The sequence below is a fragment of the Trachemys scripta genome, chromosome 16, assembly GCF_013100865.1.
Source record: "Trachemys scripta elegans isolate TJP31775 chromosome 16, CAS_Tse_1.0, whole genome shotgun sequence".
Taxonomy (NCBI): domain Eukaryota; kingdom Metazoa; phylum Chordata; order Testudines; family Emydidae; genus Trachemys; species Trachemys scripta.
Window position 1 is genome coordinate 12,023,600 of NC_048313.1, and position 18,669 is coordinate 12,042,268.

The window sequence follows — 18,669 nt, forward strand, 5'->3', positions numbered from 1 at the left end:
ATCTTGAATACTGCATGCAGATGTTGCTGCCCCATCTCAAAAAAGATATATATTGGAATTGGAAAAGGTTCAGAAAAGAGCATCAAAAACTATTAGGGCTATAGAATGGCAGCCATATGAGGAGAGATAAATAAGACTAGGACTTTTCAGCTTTGAAAAGAGATGACTAAGGGGAGATATATGATAGAGGTCTATAAAATCATGACTAATGTGGAGAAAGTAAATAAGGAAGTGGCATTTACTCTTTCTCCTAACCCAAAAACTAGGGGTCACCAAATGAAATTAATAGGCAGCAGGTTTAAAACAAACAAAAAAGGAAGTATTTTTTCACACAGCGCACAATCAACCTGTGTAACTCCTTGCCAGATGATGTTGTGAAGGCCAAGACTATACAGGGTTAAAAAAAGAACTAGATAAATTCATGGAGGATAGGTCCATCAATGGCTATTAGCCAGGATGGACAGGGATGGTGTCCTTAGCCTCTGTTTGCCAGAAGTTGGGAAGGGGTGACTGGATGGATCACTGGGGCACCTGGCATTAGCCACTGTTGGAAGACCGTATACTGGGCTAGCTAGATGGACCTTCGGTCTGACCCAGTATGGCCGTTCCTATGTTCTTAACTGTCTGTGCAGCTTTGGCCGCAAGTTTATAGAGTCCCAAAGAGGCAGTTTATACTGGAGAAAATCCTAACACTTTTCCGTGGAATCCTCTTATGCCAGATTGAAAGAGTAAAGGCCAGTCTAAAATGGAACGTTGCACAGGTTTAACTAAAGGTGTGGTTTTTAAACCACTTTAAACAAATGCAACTGTGCATGTTGACAATCTGATATCCTTTTAAACCTGGGTTATATCTGTGTAGCTTGCACCATATGAACCAGGTTTAAACCCAAATAACACTGCCCACATAGGGGTTTGCATCAGTTTAACTAAATTAGATTTTGCACCAATTTAACTCGATGTAACGTCTGTGTGCAGACAAGCCCTAACGTTCATCTCAGAGGCTCCTAAATATACGCTGTCGCTAGAAAACAGATTTTGAATGGTGACCTTTTAATATTTTAATTTGTCTTAAGTCACTGGGACACATTTATTCCTGGTCCTTCACTGAAGTCAGTGGAATTACACCCAGGATTCATTTGGCTCAGCTTCCCTCCCCCCACCCATTATACTTTGCTGTAATCTATGTACGGTAGGGGAAAACCTGAATAGATCCACTGTTCCAGTGCAGCTTTGATTTCCCATGGACCTGGCTGTCCTTAAGCAATGACCTTTTGCCTCTGTGTTATAGATGTAATGTGCAATGTATTGTCTGTGTGATGATTATATGAAAGTGATTTCTAGCCCTATTTTCTCTCTGCAGGCTTGAAGACCATTGTGGGTGCCCTAATTCAGTCTGTGAAGAAACTGTCAGATGTAATGATTTTGACAGTGTTTTGCCTCAGTGTCTTTGCTTTAATCGGCCTGCAGCTGTTTATGGGCAATTTGAGGAACAAGTGTGTAATATGGCCAATTAACCTCAATGAGAGCTTCCTAGAGAATGGCACCAGGGGGTTTGACTGGCAAGAATACACCAACAATGTCTGTAGGTATTTCTTCAGCAATGCTCTCTAAAGTCTGTTTTCTTTTTACATGACGAAATATTGTTGGCCAAGATTTTCAAAATTACTTGAGACTTTGGGTGCCCAGCATCAGGCATCTTAAAGGCCCTGGTTTTTAAGCACTTCTTGGAAATTGGGTCTCTTTAAGGTGTCTTAAATTGGGTGTCCAGATTCACTTTGGAAAATCATGGCTTTGTCCATTTCAGCATGGTGAGTGCTGTTCCTAAAATAACCATTGTCTACTGGACTGGCCAGTATAAACCTGTCCCTGTTATAAGGTTGCAGATCTGGAGAGGCCTTTGCAAAGCTCTGTAGATCTGTGCTCAACATAATTTTTTTTGTTTAGATCAATGTGACTTTTGCTTTGAGATTCAAAACCCCCCAAATGGTGGTCTTTTCCACCTCCACAAAGTAGCTAAAACACAATTCTGCCTTGAGTGTAGATGGCACTGGAGAGTGTGTTGTCCTTGACCCTGGAGTGTGCTGTGAGCACCAACCATGTTTTAACAACATCAGAGGATGGTTGTGTTAGTGTTCCATAGTGCTGATTCTTTTCCAGAAAAAGTGGAACCAAAAACGCCAGAGAAAAAATTAGTTGAAATCACCAAGTTTTACTTTGTATTAATTTCAATGGAATAAATAGTTCCAAAGATTTAAAGGTGTTAACGTGACCCTGCCACAGTCCAATGTGAAGTAGTTTTATTGGAATACAGAGACCTCAGTCTGCTTAGTACCATGGCAAACACGTCCTTAAATGTCAGTACATCTTTGAGGATCAGGATGACAAAGACCCAGTGGTGCCCCAGTGAAGCTGGGGGGTCCCAGGAAATGTTGTGGGTGGCAGGCATGATGGTGAAGCTCACTTCTTTTAGTCAGCAGTTGTGTTCCCTTTTGCCTCCTGGCCCTGCAAAAGTCTTGTCTTTTGAGGACCCAGAAAGGGAATGATGAGAAGAATAACCCGTCCTCTCATTATTTTGTCCACAGATTAGGTCTAATTTCTGACAATCCACCTTTGGTTCATTGATTTCCAGTCCCTCACTTTTCTTGTTTATGGTCATGATCTTAACACAGTCCTTGAATTATATCAGTTGGCCTTTTTGTTTAGACTAATTCAGTCTGTCTCTACCTTTTGCACTTTTCCCCATCAGTATTTCTCGTTATAGATTGTCACACCTTATAAACTTTTATCTCCTTTCCCACAGTTAGGCTTACAAGTGGAGTAGGCCTACTAGGCCCCAATTATCACATCATCACCTGGTTTCAAGGACAAACCCTACACTGTAGCCCATGGTTCAGGGCTCACTTGATACTCGGCCCAGGTTTGCAACCTGTATGTCCAACCCAGAGTGAGTTCTGTTCCTCCAAGCTCACAAACAAAGCTTTTTACAGCCCAGTCTGTTTAGTTTTAAATGTAGAGTTTGTGAAAGCTACTTCCTTGCCTCAGGGATTCCCTCTCTCTGGCTGTGTCTTATCAAGTGTTATTAATGAGTGGTCAGCCAAGATTGCATACAACTCCAGAGAGAGGGCTTTAGGGAGTGAGAAAGTGGCTCATGTATTTGATTCTTAAATCCTGGTTCTATAGCAGGGAGGCTCGTGTCATCAGGGCGTGGGCCACAATAAGCTTCTCTCTATCCTTCACTGAACTGTACATGCTTTCTTTGTATTAAGCCTTGACCTGACCCCCATTTTCCCATTGTATCTATGTCCAGCATTCTCTTCCAACTGCCATTCTTGCATCCTGGCTTCTTGTCTCTTAGAGCCTTATCTTTGTGTGTCAGTCAGCATTGATTTAGAAAAAGCCCATGCATTTGGAAAAGATATGTGCAAAGAGACCTACAGAGCATGTTGGACCATTTGTAACTATAGTTCAGTTGGAAAACTAGGCCTGTTTTCCTTTCCTTTCCTACTTATTTATTTGCAGTCATTCTAACAGTTCATGCAAATTAATTGCAGCCTATGAGGCATTTGATTATTCTCTATTCATGGTGTGCAACGGGCTACCTTTATTACCTGATATCAGTTCTTCATCCTGACTGGTTGACTTTTGTAACAATGGGGGATAATGAATCCTAAATACTCGTGTTTGTGCCCAAATGCCATGTAGATGGTCGTGGTACATGTAGGTACCAATGACATAGGGAAGGGTAGGAGAGATGTCCTGGAGGCCAAATTTAGGCTGCTAGGGAAGAGACTGAAATCCAGGACCTCTATGGTGGCATTCTCAGAAATGCTCCCAGTTCCACGTGCAGGGCCAGGTAGGCAGGCAGAGCTTCAGAGTCTCAATGCGTGGATGAGACGATGGTGTAGAGAGGAGGGGTTTACTTTCATTAGGAACTGGGGAAACTTTTGGGATGGGGGAGCCTATACAGGAGAGATGGGCTCCACCTAAACCAGAGTGGAACCAGACTGCTGGCACTAAACATTAAAAAGGTTGTAGAACAGTTTTTAAACTAGGAGATGGGGAAAAGCCGACTGCTGCAGAGGAGCATGTGGATCGGACAGAGACTTCTCTTAGGGGAGAGTCTAATGATAGAGAATCTCCAGGTTATAGTCAGGAGCAGAGGATGGAGGAGGATAAAGTAGGGGCCAGATCAGACGAGAAACATTCACATAAAAAAGAATCTAACACATGAGAAAAGGGCAGACAGGTAAACAATGACAAGTTTTTAAAGTGCTTGTACACAAATGCTAGAAGTCTAAATAATAAGATGGGTGAACTAGAGTGCCTTGTGATAAAGGAGCATATTGATATAATAGGCATCAAAGAAACCTGGTGGACTGAGAGCAATCAGTGGGACACAATCATTCCGGGGTACAAAATATATCGGAAGGACAGAACAGGTCGTGCGGGGGGAAGGGGGAGTGGCACTATATGTGAAAGAAAATGTAGAATCAAATGAAGTAAAAATCTTAAGTGAATCCACATGTTCCATAGAATCTCTATGGATAGAAATTTCATGCTCTAATAAGAATATAACATTAGGGATCTATTATAGACCACCTGACCAGGAAAGTGATAGTGATGATGAAATGCTAAGGGAAATTAGAGAGGCTATCAAAATTAAGAACCCAATAATGGTGGGGGATTTCAATTATCCCCATATTGACTGGGAACATTTCGCTTCAGGACCAGGGCCGGCTCCAGGCACCAGCCCACCAAGCTTGTGCTTGGGGCGGCACCTGGAGGGGGGCGGCACGGTGCTCTGGGTCCGGCCGCCAGGGAGAGCAGAGCCCCGGCTGGGGCTCGCTGCCCTCCCCGCGGCGCTCTGGCCACCGTCCCCTGCCGCGCTGGGGGGAGGAGGGGCAGCCGGAGGCTTTTTTGCCTGAGGCAGCAAAAAAGCCAGAGCCGGCCCTGTTCAGGATGAAATGCAGAGATAAAATTTCTCGATACTTTAAATGACTGCTTCATGGAGCAGCTGGTACAGGAACCCACAAGGGGAGAGGCAACTCTAGATTTAGTCCTGAGTGGAGCGCCGGAGCTGGTCCAAGAGGTAACTATAACAGGACCGCTTGGAAATAGTGACCATAATATAATAGCATTCAACATCCCTGTGGTGGGAAGAACATCTCAACAGCCCAACACTGTGGCATTTAATTTCAAAAGGGGGAACTATGCAAAAATGAGGGGGTTAGTTAAACAGAAGTTAAAAGGTACAGTGACTAAGTGAAATCCCTGCAAGCTGCATGGGTGCTTTTTAAAGACACCATAATAGAGGCCCAACTTCAATGTATACCCCAAATTAAGAAACACAGTAAAAGAACTAAAAAAGAGCCACCGTGGCTTAACAACCATGTGTAAAAAGAAGTGAGAGATAAAAAGACTTCCTTTAAAAAGTGGAAGTCAGATTCTAGTGAGGCAAATAGAAAGGAGCATAAACACTGCCAAATTAAGTGCAAGAATGTAATAAGAAAAGCCAAAGAGGAGTTTGAAGAACTGCTAGCCAAAAACTCCAAAGGTAATAACAAAATGTTTTTTAAGTATATCAGAAGCAGGAAGCCTGCTAAACAACCAGTGGGGCCCCTTGATGATCGAGATACAAAAGGAGCACTTAAAGACGATAAAGTCATTGTGGAGAAACTAAATGGATTCTTTGCTTCAATCTTCACGGCTGAGGATGTTAGGGAGATTCCCAAACCTGAGCCGGCTTTTGTAGGTGATAAATCACAGATTGAAGTGTCACTAGAGGAGGTTTTGGAATGAATTGATAAACTTAACATTAACAAGTCACCGGGACCAGATGGCATTCACCCAAGAGTTCTGAAAGAACTCAAATGTGAAGTTGCAGAACTATTAACTAAGGTTTGTAACCTGTCCTTTAGATCGGCTTCTGTACCCGATGACTGGAAGTTAGCCAATGTAACGCCAATATTTAAAAAGGGCTCTAGAGGTGATCCCAGCAATTACAGACCAGTAAGTCTAACGTCGGTACCGGGCAAATTAGTCAAAACAATAGTTAAGAATAAAATTGTCAGACACATAGAAAAACATAAATTGTTTTATGCAATAAAAATAGTCAACACGGTTTCTGTAAAGGGAAATCATGTCTTACTAATCTATTAGAATTCTTTGAAGGGGTCAGCAAACATGTGGACAAGGGGGATCCAGTGGACATAGTGTACTAAGATTTCCAGAAAGCCTTTGACAAGGTCCCTCACCAAAGGCTCTTAAGTAAAGTAAGTTGTCATGGGATAAAAGGGAAGGTCCTTTCATGGATTGAGAACTGGTTAAAAAACTGGGAACAAAGGGTAGGAATTAATGGTAAATTCTCAGAAATGGAGAGGGGTAACTAGTGGTGTTCCCCAAGGGTCAGTCCTCAGACCAATCCTATTCAATTATTTATATATGATCTGGAGAAAGGGGTAAACAGTGAGGTGGCAAAGTTTTGCAGATGATACTAAACTGCTCAAGATAGTTAAGACCAAAGCAGAATGTGATGAACTTCAAAAAGATCTCACAAAACTAAGTGATTGGGCAACAAAATGGCAAATGAAATTTAATGTGGATAAATGTAAAGTAATGCACATTTGAAAAAATAACCCCAACTATACATACAATATGATGGGGGCTAATTTAGCTACAACAAGTCAGGAAAAAGATCTTGGAGTCATGGTGGATAGTTCTCTGAAGATGTCCGTGCAGTGTGCAGAGGCGGTCAAAAAAGCAAACGGGATGTTAGGGATCATTAAAAAGGGGATAGAGTATAAGACTGAGAATATATTATTGCCTTTATATAAATCGATGGTATGCCCACATATTGAATACTGTGTACAGATGTGGTCTCCTCATCTGAAAAAAGATATACTGGCACTAGAAAAGGTTCAGAAAAGGGCAACTAAAATGATTAGGGGTTTGGAACGGGTCCCATATGAGGAGAGATTAAAGAGGCTAGTACTCTTCAGCTTGGAAAAGAGGAGACTAAGGGGGGATATGATAGAGGTATATAAAATCATGAGTGATGTGGAGAAAGTGGATAAGGAAAAGTTATTTACTTATTCCCATAATACAAGAACTAGGGGTCACCAAATGAAATTAATAGGCATCAGGTTTAAAACAAATACAAGGAAGTTCTTCTTCACGCAGCGCACAGTCAACTTGTGGAACTCCTTACCTGAGGAGGTTGTGAAGGCTAGGACTATAACAGCATTTAAAAGAGAACTGGATAAATTCATGGTGGTTAAGTCCATTAATCGCGATTAGTCAGAATGGATAAGGAATGGTGTCCCTAGCCTCTATTTGTCAGAGGATGGAGATGGATGGCAGGAGAGAGATCACTTGATCATTGCCTGTTGGTCCACTCCCTCCGGGGCACCTGGCATTAGCCACTGTCGGTAGACAGGATACTGGACTAGATGGACCTTTGGTCTGACCCGGTACGGCCGTTCTTATGTTCTTAGATACAGGTACTAGTTCAAAGAACAGCCTATTCCCTAAACATTTAACAAGAGCAAAACCTTGTCCCAGAATAAAAACAAGCTGTAAAGATTGTGAAAGGGAACAGCTAGGAAATGTCTGTGAATGCTGTCAGCTCTGCAGATGAAAGCATTGACTTGACTCCTGAGTTCTTCTGTTTGGTTTCACTTGGTTCTTACTCACCATATTTCCACTTGAAGTGACTAGGCACCAGATTTTTTGCTGCCTTGTATCTCCTTTTGTACTTGTGCAAAGCAGGTAAACATGCTACTATGCGAGTAGGGTTTACACAGGTGTAAGTGACAACACAAAGTGCAAGGTAGTGGGGAATCAGGATCCAGCTCTTTGCAGCTTCTCCCTTGCCTTCCCACTCTTGAATTAACTTGCTCCAGTGTGCCAGCGATTCATTTGTATTTACACTCATACAGCTGTATTAACTTCCAGGAAGAACCTAGATGACTGCTCTGTTAAGACTTCTATAGTTTTGTAATATGCTGAGTCCGTTAAGTGTGCAGTGTGCATACATATGTTTTTTAACATTTTTTTTTCCAGCAAACTTTTACACAATCCCTGGGGCCCTTGATCCTTTACTCTGTGGTAACAGCTCAGATGCAGGGTAAGTGTTGGGATTCATTAAAAGTAAAGAATGTCTTTCATCCCCAATGGCTTTCATAGAGCTTAGTGGTGACAAAGGCTTAGAGGTGGTTCCATGTAGCCTGATCTTCTTTCATTGAATGCCCCCCATTAGTATCTGTCTCTCTACTCTACATGAATGATGCCTGAATATAACTTCTGTTTTAAAAAGACAAATTCATTATTTGTGGTTCATTTTGCACCACTTCAAAATTAAGCAACTGATGTGTATGGAATGTTGCAGGCTACGTTCTCCCAGTTCACTAGCAAATGGATCATAGCCGTACTAGGATGGGATTTCCAAAGGAGATTTGAGAAGTTAGAAGCACTGTTCTCATTACTTTTCAATGATAATTGTCCTCCTAAATCATTTAGGGCTTTGGGCGCCTAACTACTTCTAAAAATCTGGCCCTTGGACACTTGAAATCCAGTCCTGGGTGCCCAGCTGCCCATAGAGCTTTGAAAACCCCGTCCCTAAATTTTAGCGTTCACATTTAATTACCTGAAGTGTAACACATTTAAAAGCTATGGAATGCATGCAGTAAATACAGATAATGGTATTTCCAATAGCATTTGTAAATGAATTCTGTTTAGTCAAAAGTTGATGGTTAATTTAGGTCACAATAGAAAACTTGATTGGTATAAAAGCAAGAGAACAAGAAAATGAATTTATGGGGTCTCTGAATTTCAACCTCAAGTCACTTAGATTATTCAGGAGGCCTGAAAGGCTTAGGATGGCTGGGAATGAGATCTAGAGCTTTTCACTTCTAGATTCCTGGTTCCAATCCAGCCTTGGTCAGTAGTAACTGTTCTTACTTTCTGATGGCCATTTGTTGGTCAATAAGTTGGTGGTTCTCAATCTAGATACCAATGGTAGGTCCATGTTACATCACCTGCCATCACCACAGTTGGCACTGGCTGGCTTGCAGCAAGGCCAAGGATTGAGGGCAGATCCAAAGCCCACTGAAGAACATGGAAAAATGCCCATTGGCTCAAGAGGGCTTTTGTTCAGGTCACCAGTGGGTCTGAAGACTGTAGTACTGTAGGCTCTTATCCCTGTAGCTAGCCCATCCAGCTCAGGTTTAGTCAGGCAATATGAATAACCTTGTACTGCTGCATTCTGTGGATAAGGACTTCTGTCTCCAGGGTTGTCAACTGCCCTGTTTTTTGCCAACCATTTTGTCCACATGAAAATAAAGCATATATAAAATGTTGCACCTTGCTGCTGTGAAAGTCATCACAGCCTTTGGCAACAAGCCTCCTGTTAATCTGTCCTTATGGCTCTTACAATATTGATACCCTGAAACTATTTTCATCTTTTCTGCAGCCAATGTCCAGAGGGTTACACATGTATGAAAGCAGGAAGGAATCCAAACTATGGCTACACAAGCTTTGACACTTTCAGCTGGGCTTTCCTAGCCTTATTTCGCCTTATGACTCAGGATTTTTGGGAAAACTTGTATCAGTTAGTAAGTAGATGCATTGCTTCTCTTTTGCTTCCAATGTTTTGTTGCCTGTAATTTCATACACATATGTGGGAGGATGGGGAGTTTTTTAAGGGTCTGAGGGAGCCACCCACAAGTGTATGCCTGTGTGACTTTGGAGGAGTTGTGCTTTTAAGGTGGGGGAGAATGGCACCAGGGAGAGCGCATGTAGCATTCTTGACTGTTTTCAGCCTGGAGGCTGTTCTGTTTTGCTAAATCTTCTAACTAAGATTCTGTGGTGAATGCTGCAAAATTGTCATACTGTATGTTGTGCATATGCTGCGCACCTCAGCTTTGCTGATACTCTTGTAGCATAACACCGGGCATCCAGGTGCTTTGAAGGGCAAAGTGTATCCATGTTGTCTAAGAACAATTCAGACTTCTCTAGCAGGTTGGCATCATGCTGAACCAGCATTGTTTCAAAAGAATCTCTGTGCTTGGCATTGAGTTTCATACTGTATTTCTGAATCCCTTAAAACTTCCATCCTTTGGTCAGATTTACAACCTTTATTCCTGCCTGACACAGCATCAGGCTTGTTCTTAAAGGGAGGAGAAGAGTCATTTCACTGCTTGGGGCCCAAGGCTGTTGGGTGTGCTGTGTATCCTAATTCTTTGGAATGGATCCTGCTAAGAAATTAGATAACACTTTGTATGTATGATACCGATGTATTTTTCTTTAGAACCATCCACCAGGAGAACTGTGATTGGCTGCTCAGATCTGTATTGTAGACAGTCTCTTCTGAATCAAAGTGATAGGGAAATTGCTGTCTCTTTTTCAGACTTTGCGAGCAGCAGGAAAAACTTACATGATATTCTTTGTCCTGGTTATCTTTGTGGGGTCATTCTATCTGGTCAATCTGATCTTGGCTGTGGTAGCCATGGCTTATGAAGAGCAGAACCAGGCCACACTGGAGGAAGCGGAGCAAAAGGAAGCAGAATTCAAGGCCATGTTGGAACAGCTGAAAAGGCAGCAGGAAGACGCACAGGTTACAGTTTTGATTAATACTTTTTTTTTAGGTTATTTTTTTTCTGGACCATTAATTACAAAACAGAGTCATATAATTATGAAAACATAGTAATAACTGGGTGATGTGTCTGGGCCTCACTGCACTGTGTTGGATGGAATTAGAATTGCTCATCCTGTGTTCCTATGCCCAACATATTGCTAACATTTTTTATGGAGTTTCTCCTATAGCTAAACTGGCAGGGGACTGCGTTTTTGTAGCAAGAAGACCTGGGTTCTGTCTCTGCTACCTCTGTGACAGTCCAGGTGTATAGCACAGTGGTAACCGTGAAGTTCTTAAAAAACCACAGCTTTGTTCTATTATTTGCATTGCACTGGTTAAAGCATCTTTCACCAGAGAATGACAGAACAGCTCTCGGCTCTAGCTAAGCCTTGCTATACCCATGCAAGGCAGATACGTATTATTTCTACCCATCAGAGAGAGGACTAACTGAGGGACAAAGAGGTGAAGTTACTTGAACCAAGGGGAGTCTGCAGCAGAACCCACAAGTTCTGGATCCCAGTCCTGTGCTCTAACCGTTTGCACAAAATCCCCATTTTGAGGAGGAAGCAGAATTTAGGAGTCTGGTGTCCTGATCCTGTGCACTAAGCATTAGACCACACAACTTCCCAGAGCAGGAAAGGGAGATGAGGATTCCTGGCTCAGCCCCCATGCTGTAATCATTCCACTCCACTGCCTCTGCCTGTGAGAGATGTCTGTCATTTTTCTGTCTTACCCACTCCCGTTCCCTGTCCACTAAATAAGCATCAAATTAATTTTGTCCCTTTCCCCTCAGGCTGCTGCCATGGCCACTTCGGCAGGGACAGTCTCAGAAGATGCTGTGGAGGATGATGGCAGGGGGAGAGGGTCTCGGAGCTCTTCTGAGATTTCCAAACTCAGTTCTAAGAGTGACAAGGAGCGGCGGAACAGGAGGAAGAAACGGAAGCAGAAGGAGCTGTTGGAAGGAGAGGAGAAGGGTGACAACGAAAAGGTGTTCAAGTCTGAATCGGAGGATGGAATGAGGAGAAAGACTTTTAGGCTGCCAGACAACAGGCTGGGAAGGAAATTTTCCATCATGAACCAGGTAACATTTCTTCCCATTATTAAGAGTCACATTTTCTGTCATAATTTCCTGTTTTGGGGCCTCAGCCGGTGCCCTTTGCAACCCAAGGGAATCGTTCCGTTCCTTTTATTTGATGCTGGATCAGGAGGCAGTTTAGGGGCCCAATCCTGTAGTACTTGCTCACACAGCAAGTCCTGAGTCCCTGTGAGCCTAGTAACTCCGAAGTCAGGGCAGTTACACAGGTGACTTTCAATTAGACTTATGCGCATAAGTGCCAGGTCGCTTTTGAAAATGGAACTAAGGCTCCTAGATCACTTGGGTAAATTTTTCAAAAGCACCTAACGTGCTTTGGTTCTATCACTTTTCCTAAAATTTTCTTTGTATATTAAATGTGCTGGATTGAGGGCCAAAGGGAGTGAAGTCCTCCCCTAGAGCCCAGCACAAAGGCATCAGCTGGGGATGCTCGCTCCTACTCTGCCATCCGAATATGGTTCAACCTTGGTTTCAGCAGCCCCTTTTAGGGGAGTGCAGTCTCCATGGCCTGTTCGTTCCTTGGTCTCTGTGGAGCCTGCTCCCAAGGATCTAGCTGTGATTGTGATTTGTATCTGTATTACCACAGCACCTATCGGCCTGGATCAGGGTCAAGACCCCATCATTAGCAATTATCTTTGAAAAGTTATGGAAGACGGGAGACTGGAAAAGGGCAAATCTAGTGCCCATCTATAAAAAGGAAATCAGGACAACCCGGGGAATTACAGACCAGTCAGCTTAACTTTTGTACTCGGAAAGATAATGGAGCAAATAATTAAGCAATCAGTTTGCAAACACCTAGAAGATAATGAGGTGATAAGTAACAGTCAGCATGGATTTGTCAAGAACAAATCGTGTCACACCAACCTGATAGCTTTCTTTGAAAGGGTAACAAGGCTTGTGAATAGGGGGGAAGCGGTAGATGTGGTATATCTTGTCTTTAATAAGGCTTTTGATACTGTCTCACATGACCTTCTCATAAACAAACTAGGGAAATACAACATAGATGGAGCTACTATAAGGTGGGTGCATAACTGGTTGGAAAATCGTTTCCAGAGAGTAGTTATCAGTGGTTCACAGTCCTGCTGGAAGGGCATAACGAGTGGGTTCCTGCAGGGATCAGGTCTGGGTCTGGTTCTGTTCAATATCTTCATCAATGGTTTAGATAATGGCATAGAGAGCACACTTATAAAGTTTGCAGATGATACCAAGCTGGGAGGAGTTGCAAGTGCTTCGGAGGATAGGATTAAAATTCAAAATGATCTGAACAAACTCGAGAAATGGTCTGAACTAAATAGGATGAAATTCAATAAGGACAAATGCAAAAGTACTCTGCTTAGGAAGGAACAATCAGTTGCACACATACAAAATGAGAAATGACCGCCTAGGAAGGAGTACTGTGGAAAGGGATCTGGGGGGTCATAGTGGATCACAAGCTAAATATGAGTCAACAGTGTAACACTGTTGCAAAAAAAGCAAACATCATTCTGGGATGTATTAGCAGGAGTATTGTAAGCAAGACATGAGGAGTAATTATTTCGCTCTACTCCGCACTGATTAGGCCTCAACTGGAGTATCGTGTCCAGTTCTGGGTGACACATTTCAGGAAAGATGTGGACAAATTGGAGAGAGTCCAGAGAAGAGCAACAAAAATGATTAAAGGTCTAGAAAACATGACCTATGAGGAAAGATTGAAAAAATTGGGTTTGTTTAGTCTGGAGAAGAGAAGACTGAGAGGGGACATAACAGTTTTCAAGTACATAAAAGGTTGTTACAAGGAGGAGGGAGAAAAATTGTTCTTCTTAACCTTTGAGGATAGGACAAGAAGCAATGGGCTTAAATTGCAGCAAGGGCAGTTTAGGTTGGACATTAGGAAAAACTTCCTAACTGTCAGAGTGGTTAAGCACTGGAATAAATTGCCTAGGGAGGTTGTGGAATCTCCATCATTGGGGATTTTTAAGAGCAGGTTGGACAAACACCTGTCACGGATGGTCTAGATAATTAGGATATCTCCATTTATTTATTTAAGACTATCTCCTAGAACTGGAAGGGACCTTGAAAGGTCATTGAGTCCAGCCCCCTGCCTTCACTAGCAGGACCAAGTACTGATTTTGCCTCCGATCCCTAAGTGGTCCCCTCAAGAATTGAACTCACAACCCTGGGTTTAGCAGGCCAATGCTCAAACCACTGAGCTATCCCTCTCCCCAAATTTAAAATGGCATTTCATTTGTGAAATCATAGAATATCAGGGTTGGAAGGTACCTCAGAAGGTTATCTAGTCCAACCCCCTGCTCAAAGCAGGGCCAATCCCCAGACAGATTTTTGCCCCAGATCCCTAAGTGGCCCCCTTAAGGATTGAACTCACAACCCTGGGTTTAGCAGGCCAATGCTCAAACCGCTGAGCTATTCCTCCCCCCACAAGTGCAGAGGACTGGACTAGATGACCTCTCGAGGTCCCTTCCAGTTCTATGATTCTATGCCGGGCACTGTACAGACCAGAACAAAAAGGCACTCTCTGTCCCAAAGAGCTTTCAGTTTAAGTGATGTGGTTTATGGAATGCAGGTAACTACCCTTTAAAAACAGTAGTGAGTCCATTTGTACCAAACTGACAATTGCACTGACTTGTCCAGTGTGAATGGATGGGCCAAGATCCAGGGATGAGAGTGGCCTTCTGTGATCTCTTTTCTCTCTATCATTCACACCATCGCTGTTCTTTCTCTTCTCCCTCTCAGTCCCTTCTCAGCATCCCAGGCTCCCCTTTCCTCTCCCGGCACAACAGCAAAAGCAGCATCTTCAGCTTCAGAGGGCGCTTCCGTGATCCAGGTTCAGAGAACGAATTTGCTGATGATGAGCACAGCACGGTGGAGGAGAGCGAAGGCAGGAGAGATTCCCTTTTCATCCCCTTCCGTGGCCGGGAACGGAGAAGCAGCTACAGCGGCTACAGTGGCTACAGTCAGGGCAGCCGGTCCTCACGGATCTTTCCCAGCATCCGCCGGAACGTGAAAAGGAATAGCACAGTGGATTGTAATGGCGTGGTGTCCCTTATTGGCGGCCCAGCATCCAATAGGCCCATGGGACGCCTTCTGCCTGAGGTGAAAATAAATAAGGCAGCTACCGATGACAGTGTAAGGAAGTCAATGAGTAGATAGTCTAGGCATGGCGGTCTGCCCTTTCCTGCTTTCCTGTATGCCGCCCTCCAAGCCAAATGGACACCCTGATGGAATGAAAATTGGTTTGTCTAACCACAGACTATATAGTCTGTATTGGATTCAAAGACTGCCATGCTTCAGTTACTCCCTTCCTTTCTTCTTGTAGTAACCTACTGACCCACCTCCTGGTTTCCTGGGGGGAAAAAAAAGGCTTGGAATTGAGGTTTTCATTAAGGATATAATAAACCTGCCATTTGTCATGGCAATTCTTAGGAACAGTTTTTTTTCAGAGGCGTGGGAGGGGAAATAGACCAAGATTTGCTGGAAAGTTTCTCCACAACTGAGGAATGTTATTTGGGAATTTAAAGGGAAATAAAAGGCAGAGAAATTTTTAAAATCCCACCAAATTTAAAAGAAAAATCCTTTATGGAGGAATAATTTTAAAAACAAATGTAAACAGGGCAGAGAATTTTTACATTCGAAGGCCACGATCCTGCAGTCAGTTCTAGGTGGAACAAACTCTTACCTCTGTACACTCCAAAGGAGTTCCATGAACTTCAGTGGGTAAGTGGAGCAGCTTTTGGGAGCGCCACACCTGCCTGGACCAGCTTGCAGGATTGGAGTCCTAGAAGTGAAGGAAGGAGAGAGTGAGAGAGCAATTTCAAACAAAGAACCAAATCAGGCACCATGAGTGACAGCTTTGGGGAAGATCAGACCTATGAGAAGGGGAATCCAGGTGAAATATGAGGCTTAAAAGGAAACACTGTCAAGTAATTTGGATCCAAAATATAGGTTTTGTTCTTTTTTGTAATATATATTACAAAACCTAGTAAGAAAGAAATGTTTTAATGGAATTAAGAAAATAATTTCAATGAAAACAGTTTCATTTTAGATTTAAACTTTCCCATCATGGCACTAGTTCACGAGAAACAGGAGGTGAAACTGACTATAAATAGAGCAGAGACTCTGACCAGTCTAGTTTCACTGCCCAAGTGGAATGAAATGCAGAAAATGAAACCATCAGTTTAGATGGCTGGAAAGTAAACTTAATTTAATTTTTAAAATCCTTCCATTGTAATCATCTCATCCTTCTGTGTGAAATCCTATAGAATTTAACAGACAATCTTGCGATAGAATTTTAAAAACCAGCCTATGGAACCGTAGAGCATAATATAATTATCAGGCCCCAATCCCGCAATCTGATTTATGCATATGGATCTGTTCAGTCATGCGCGTTGCTGTACATCAGTTTGGCTCAGGTTGCCAAATCAGGGCCTTTACATTCTATAAATTGTTTAGGATGATATCTATTGAATCATATTGATTTAATCTCCCTCAAATTCTACAGGGCTTTTCCACAAGGGAAATTTTTAACACAATGGAGGAAATAATTTTTCTTTGAATTTTTTTTAATATCTGATTTTTCTCTTGACAGTGACCTTTTAAAATAAAAGGGTTGAATGAACTTCAGTAAAAAAATTCATTTAAAAATATGTCAACAAAACAAATTAGTCTAGAAAGCAGGAGAGAACCTGTACTATTATGTGCTAGTTAGAAGGTATTGTTTGGCCTTCGATAAAAAGAAAGGGTAGCAAGATCATTTGTGAGCTGTCTACAAAAAATAGCTTTTGGGGAAAATTCAGCTAGTGTGTTCGTAAATTCCAAGCAGTTTTTTTTTTTAATTTTTGCAACCTAAATTAATACCCTCTAATCCTTGATTCATCCTTGAGGCTTTATTGACCCTTCCTTAGTTACGTTAAACTTTAGTTCTTACCTTTTTCCCCAGTTAGCATGTTAATATAATGTGTAGTTTGAATATTTTGTTCTTTTTCTAACACAGCATGGAAATATTAGAAATTGTAATTAGCATGACGAATGCATGAAAGACACCTGAAGAGAGACTTCTGTGTTATGTGATACTGGATACACTGGTTACTTGGCAGTTCTTTTTGATAACTGGCTATACCTGTAGTTAAACAATGCAAATACCAATTAACCATCATGACCAATGAGGAATCACATGGGTTATGCAGGATACCTTAGTCACTCATAGAGTAAGTATTCCATTTCCTTAAGAAAGGGAGACAGAAGGCTGTTTAAGGTACATAGGTTCTTTTCACAAGCAACTGATGGCAGACTCCTATATTGAGGGCAAAGCAATAAACCGTTGGTAACACACAAAGATTTCTGGGCCTAGATTTGCTCCCATTGGGTAAGATTAGTCCTTTACTGGAGCAAAGCCGAAGAAATGATGACATCTGTCTTGTGTAACAAAATCCAGATTTTGGCTGTTGACTTGAATAGGAGTTGAGAGCACTGGGCCCTTGCACTGTAGTCTGTCCTTAATGACCAGCAGCTCACGTTGTTCTCAGTGGGCTGGAATGTGTTCTCAATGCGCTGCCAAGGGCCGACCACTTGTCATGACCCCAATTTTCAGATACAGGGCACTGAAATAATCCCACATTTGGGGACCAAATGAGGCTGTATTGTTGCACAGTTGCCTGACTTGTGAGCACCTTGTTGTGCTTGTGTTCACAAGATGCAGCCATATGACTGCAAATGCATTTGAACACAGGCCAGTCCCTTTATTACTGATGCTTCCCCCCACCCCCTACCCCCTTTTTTTTGGTTGCTCTAGTAAAAAATGACTTCTCTTTATTTGGTTTTCGGTAGATGTAACAATACACAAAATAACATCCGTGCTCTCTGTTGCACTAGCAGAAATGTGGAGTTTATGCTGCTTTGTACCTCAGTGAAATTCACAGAAAAATCTGTGCAAATGCTCTTTCATATTTAGAGTCCGTAGCTTTTCTAAGGCTGCAAATCCTTGTGCTCATGCAGAAGAAAAGTCTTCATTTCTGGTCTGGCCATCGTTTATGGAAACGAAGGGAGTGCAATAAATAGCCAGCGCAAACATTAGCACAGATGGACAGTATGAATACAGAAAAAACTAATGTCACAGTGCCCCCAGGTGCACTGCCACATTTCTCTCTGACTCTGTCTGCATTAGAAATTTCTATATAACTAAGGAGCTAGGACACCTGGTCTCAATTCTAGCTCTAAGGGGCGGTGTGTGGAAAGTATATAGTTGAGTGGTTGGAGCGGGAGACTAGATTAATCAAGATCAGGGACCCATTGTGCCAGGTGCTGACCCAAGATCTCCTGTGTCCCAGTTAGTACATTAGTAACAAGCCTACCCTTCCTCCCATTGATTTAAATTGGGCTTCTTGCGGAGCAAAGGGCTCTGCAGAAATTGCCAATTTTTTAAAACTATCCTTTTGGTTGGTCTTAAATATTAAAATGCTCTACATTAAGAATATCTAGGAAATACTAAGCTTCCAGGAACCACATTTTTTTTTAAGCAGTGCAAACTATTGCTGCAGCCTGAGGAAGCAGCGTCCGTAATGTTACGTAAGATAAAAGCATCAGGCTCTTGAATAAGGAATGACATCAGTATTGGGGAAAAAACAAACCCTGTCTTATTTTCTCCCTTGGGTGCATGTGCTATCTATCTAACGTGACAGTATGCAAAGTTTCAGATGGATCCAGAGTCTGTTCTAATTAGACATGTGAATTTTGCAGGGTACTACTGAGGTGGAAATTAAAAAGAAACCTACCGGGTCTCTCTTGGTCTCAATGGATCAACTGAATGCATCTTATGGAAGAAAGGATCGAACCAACAGTATAATGACTGTTGTAACTAATACCCTTGTAGAAGGTGTGCACAATGCCATGTAATTTAGTGTGTATGTATGTGTTTATGTGTGTGCCTAGTGCCCCCTTGTTTCCGCCTTGG

The 18,669-nt window shown here is 42.4% G+C and overlaps 1 protein-coding gene across 2 annotated transcripts in view; it reads left to right on the forward strand.

Annotated features, from left to right (window-relative positions):
* Positions 1 to 18,669, forward strand: part of SCN8A (sodium voltage-gated channel alpha subunit 8) — a 115,591-nt gene that overhangs the window by 61,640 nt on the left and 35,282 nt on the right. The window contains exons 7-13 of one of the 2 annotated variants that reach the window (XM_034792118.1): positions 1,361 to 1,582; positions 8,062 to 8,125; positions 9,470 to 9,611; positions 10,406 to 10,612; positions 11,427 to 11,714; positions 14,457 to 14,849; positions 18,456 to 18,591. In XM_034792118.1, coding sequence (XP_034648009.1) covers positions 1,361 to 1,582; positions 8,062 to 8,125; positions 9,470 to 9,611; positions 10,406 to 10,612; positions 11,427 to 11,714; positions 14,457 to 14,849; positions 18,456 to 18,591 — 1,452 coding nt within the window. The remainder of the gene's footprint in view (positions 1 to 1,360; positions 1,583 to 8,061; positions 8,126 to 9,469; positions 9,612 to 10,405; positions 10,613 to 11,426; positions 11,715 to 14,456; positions 14,850 to 18,455; positions 18,592 to 18,669) is intronic. The other variant, XM_034792119.1, reaches the window with a different exon arrangement.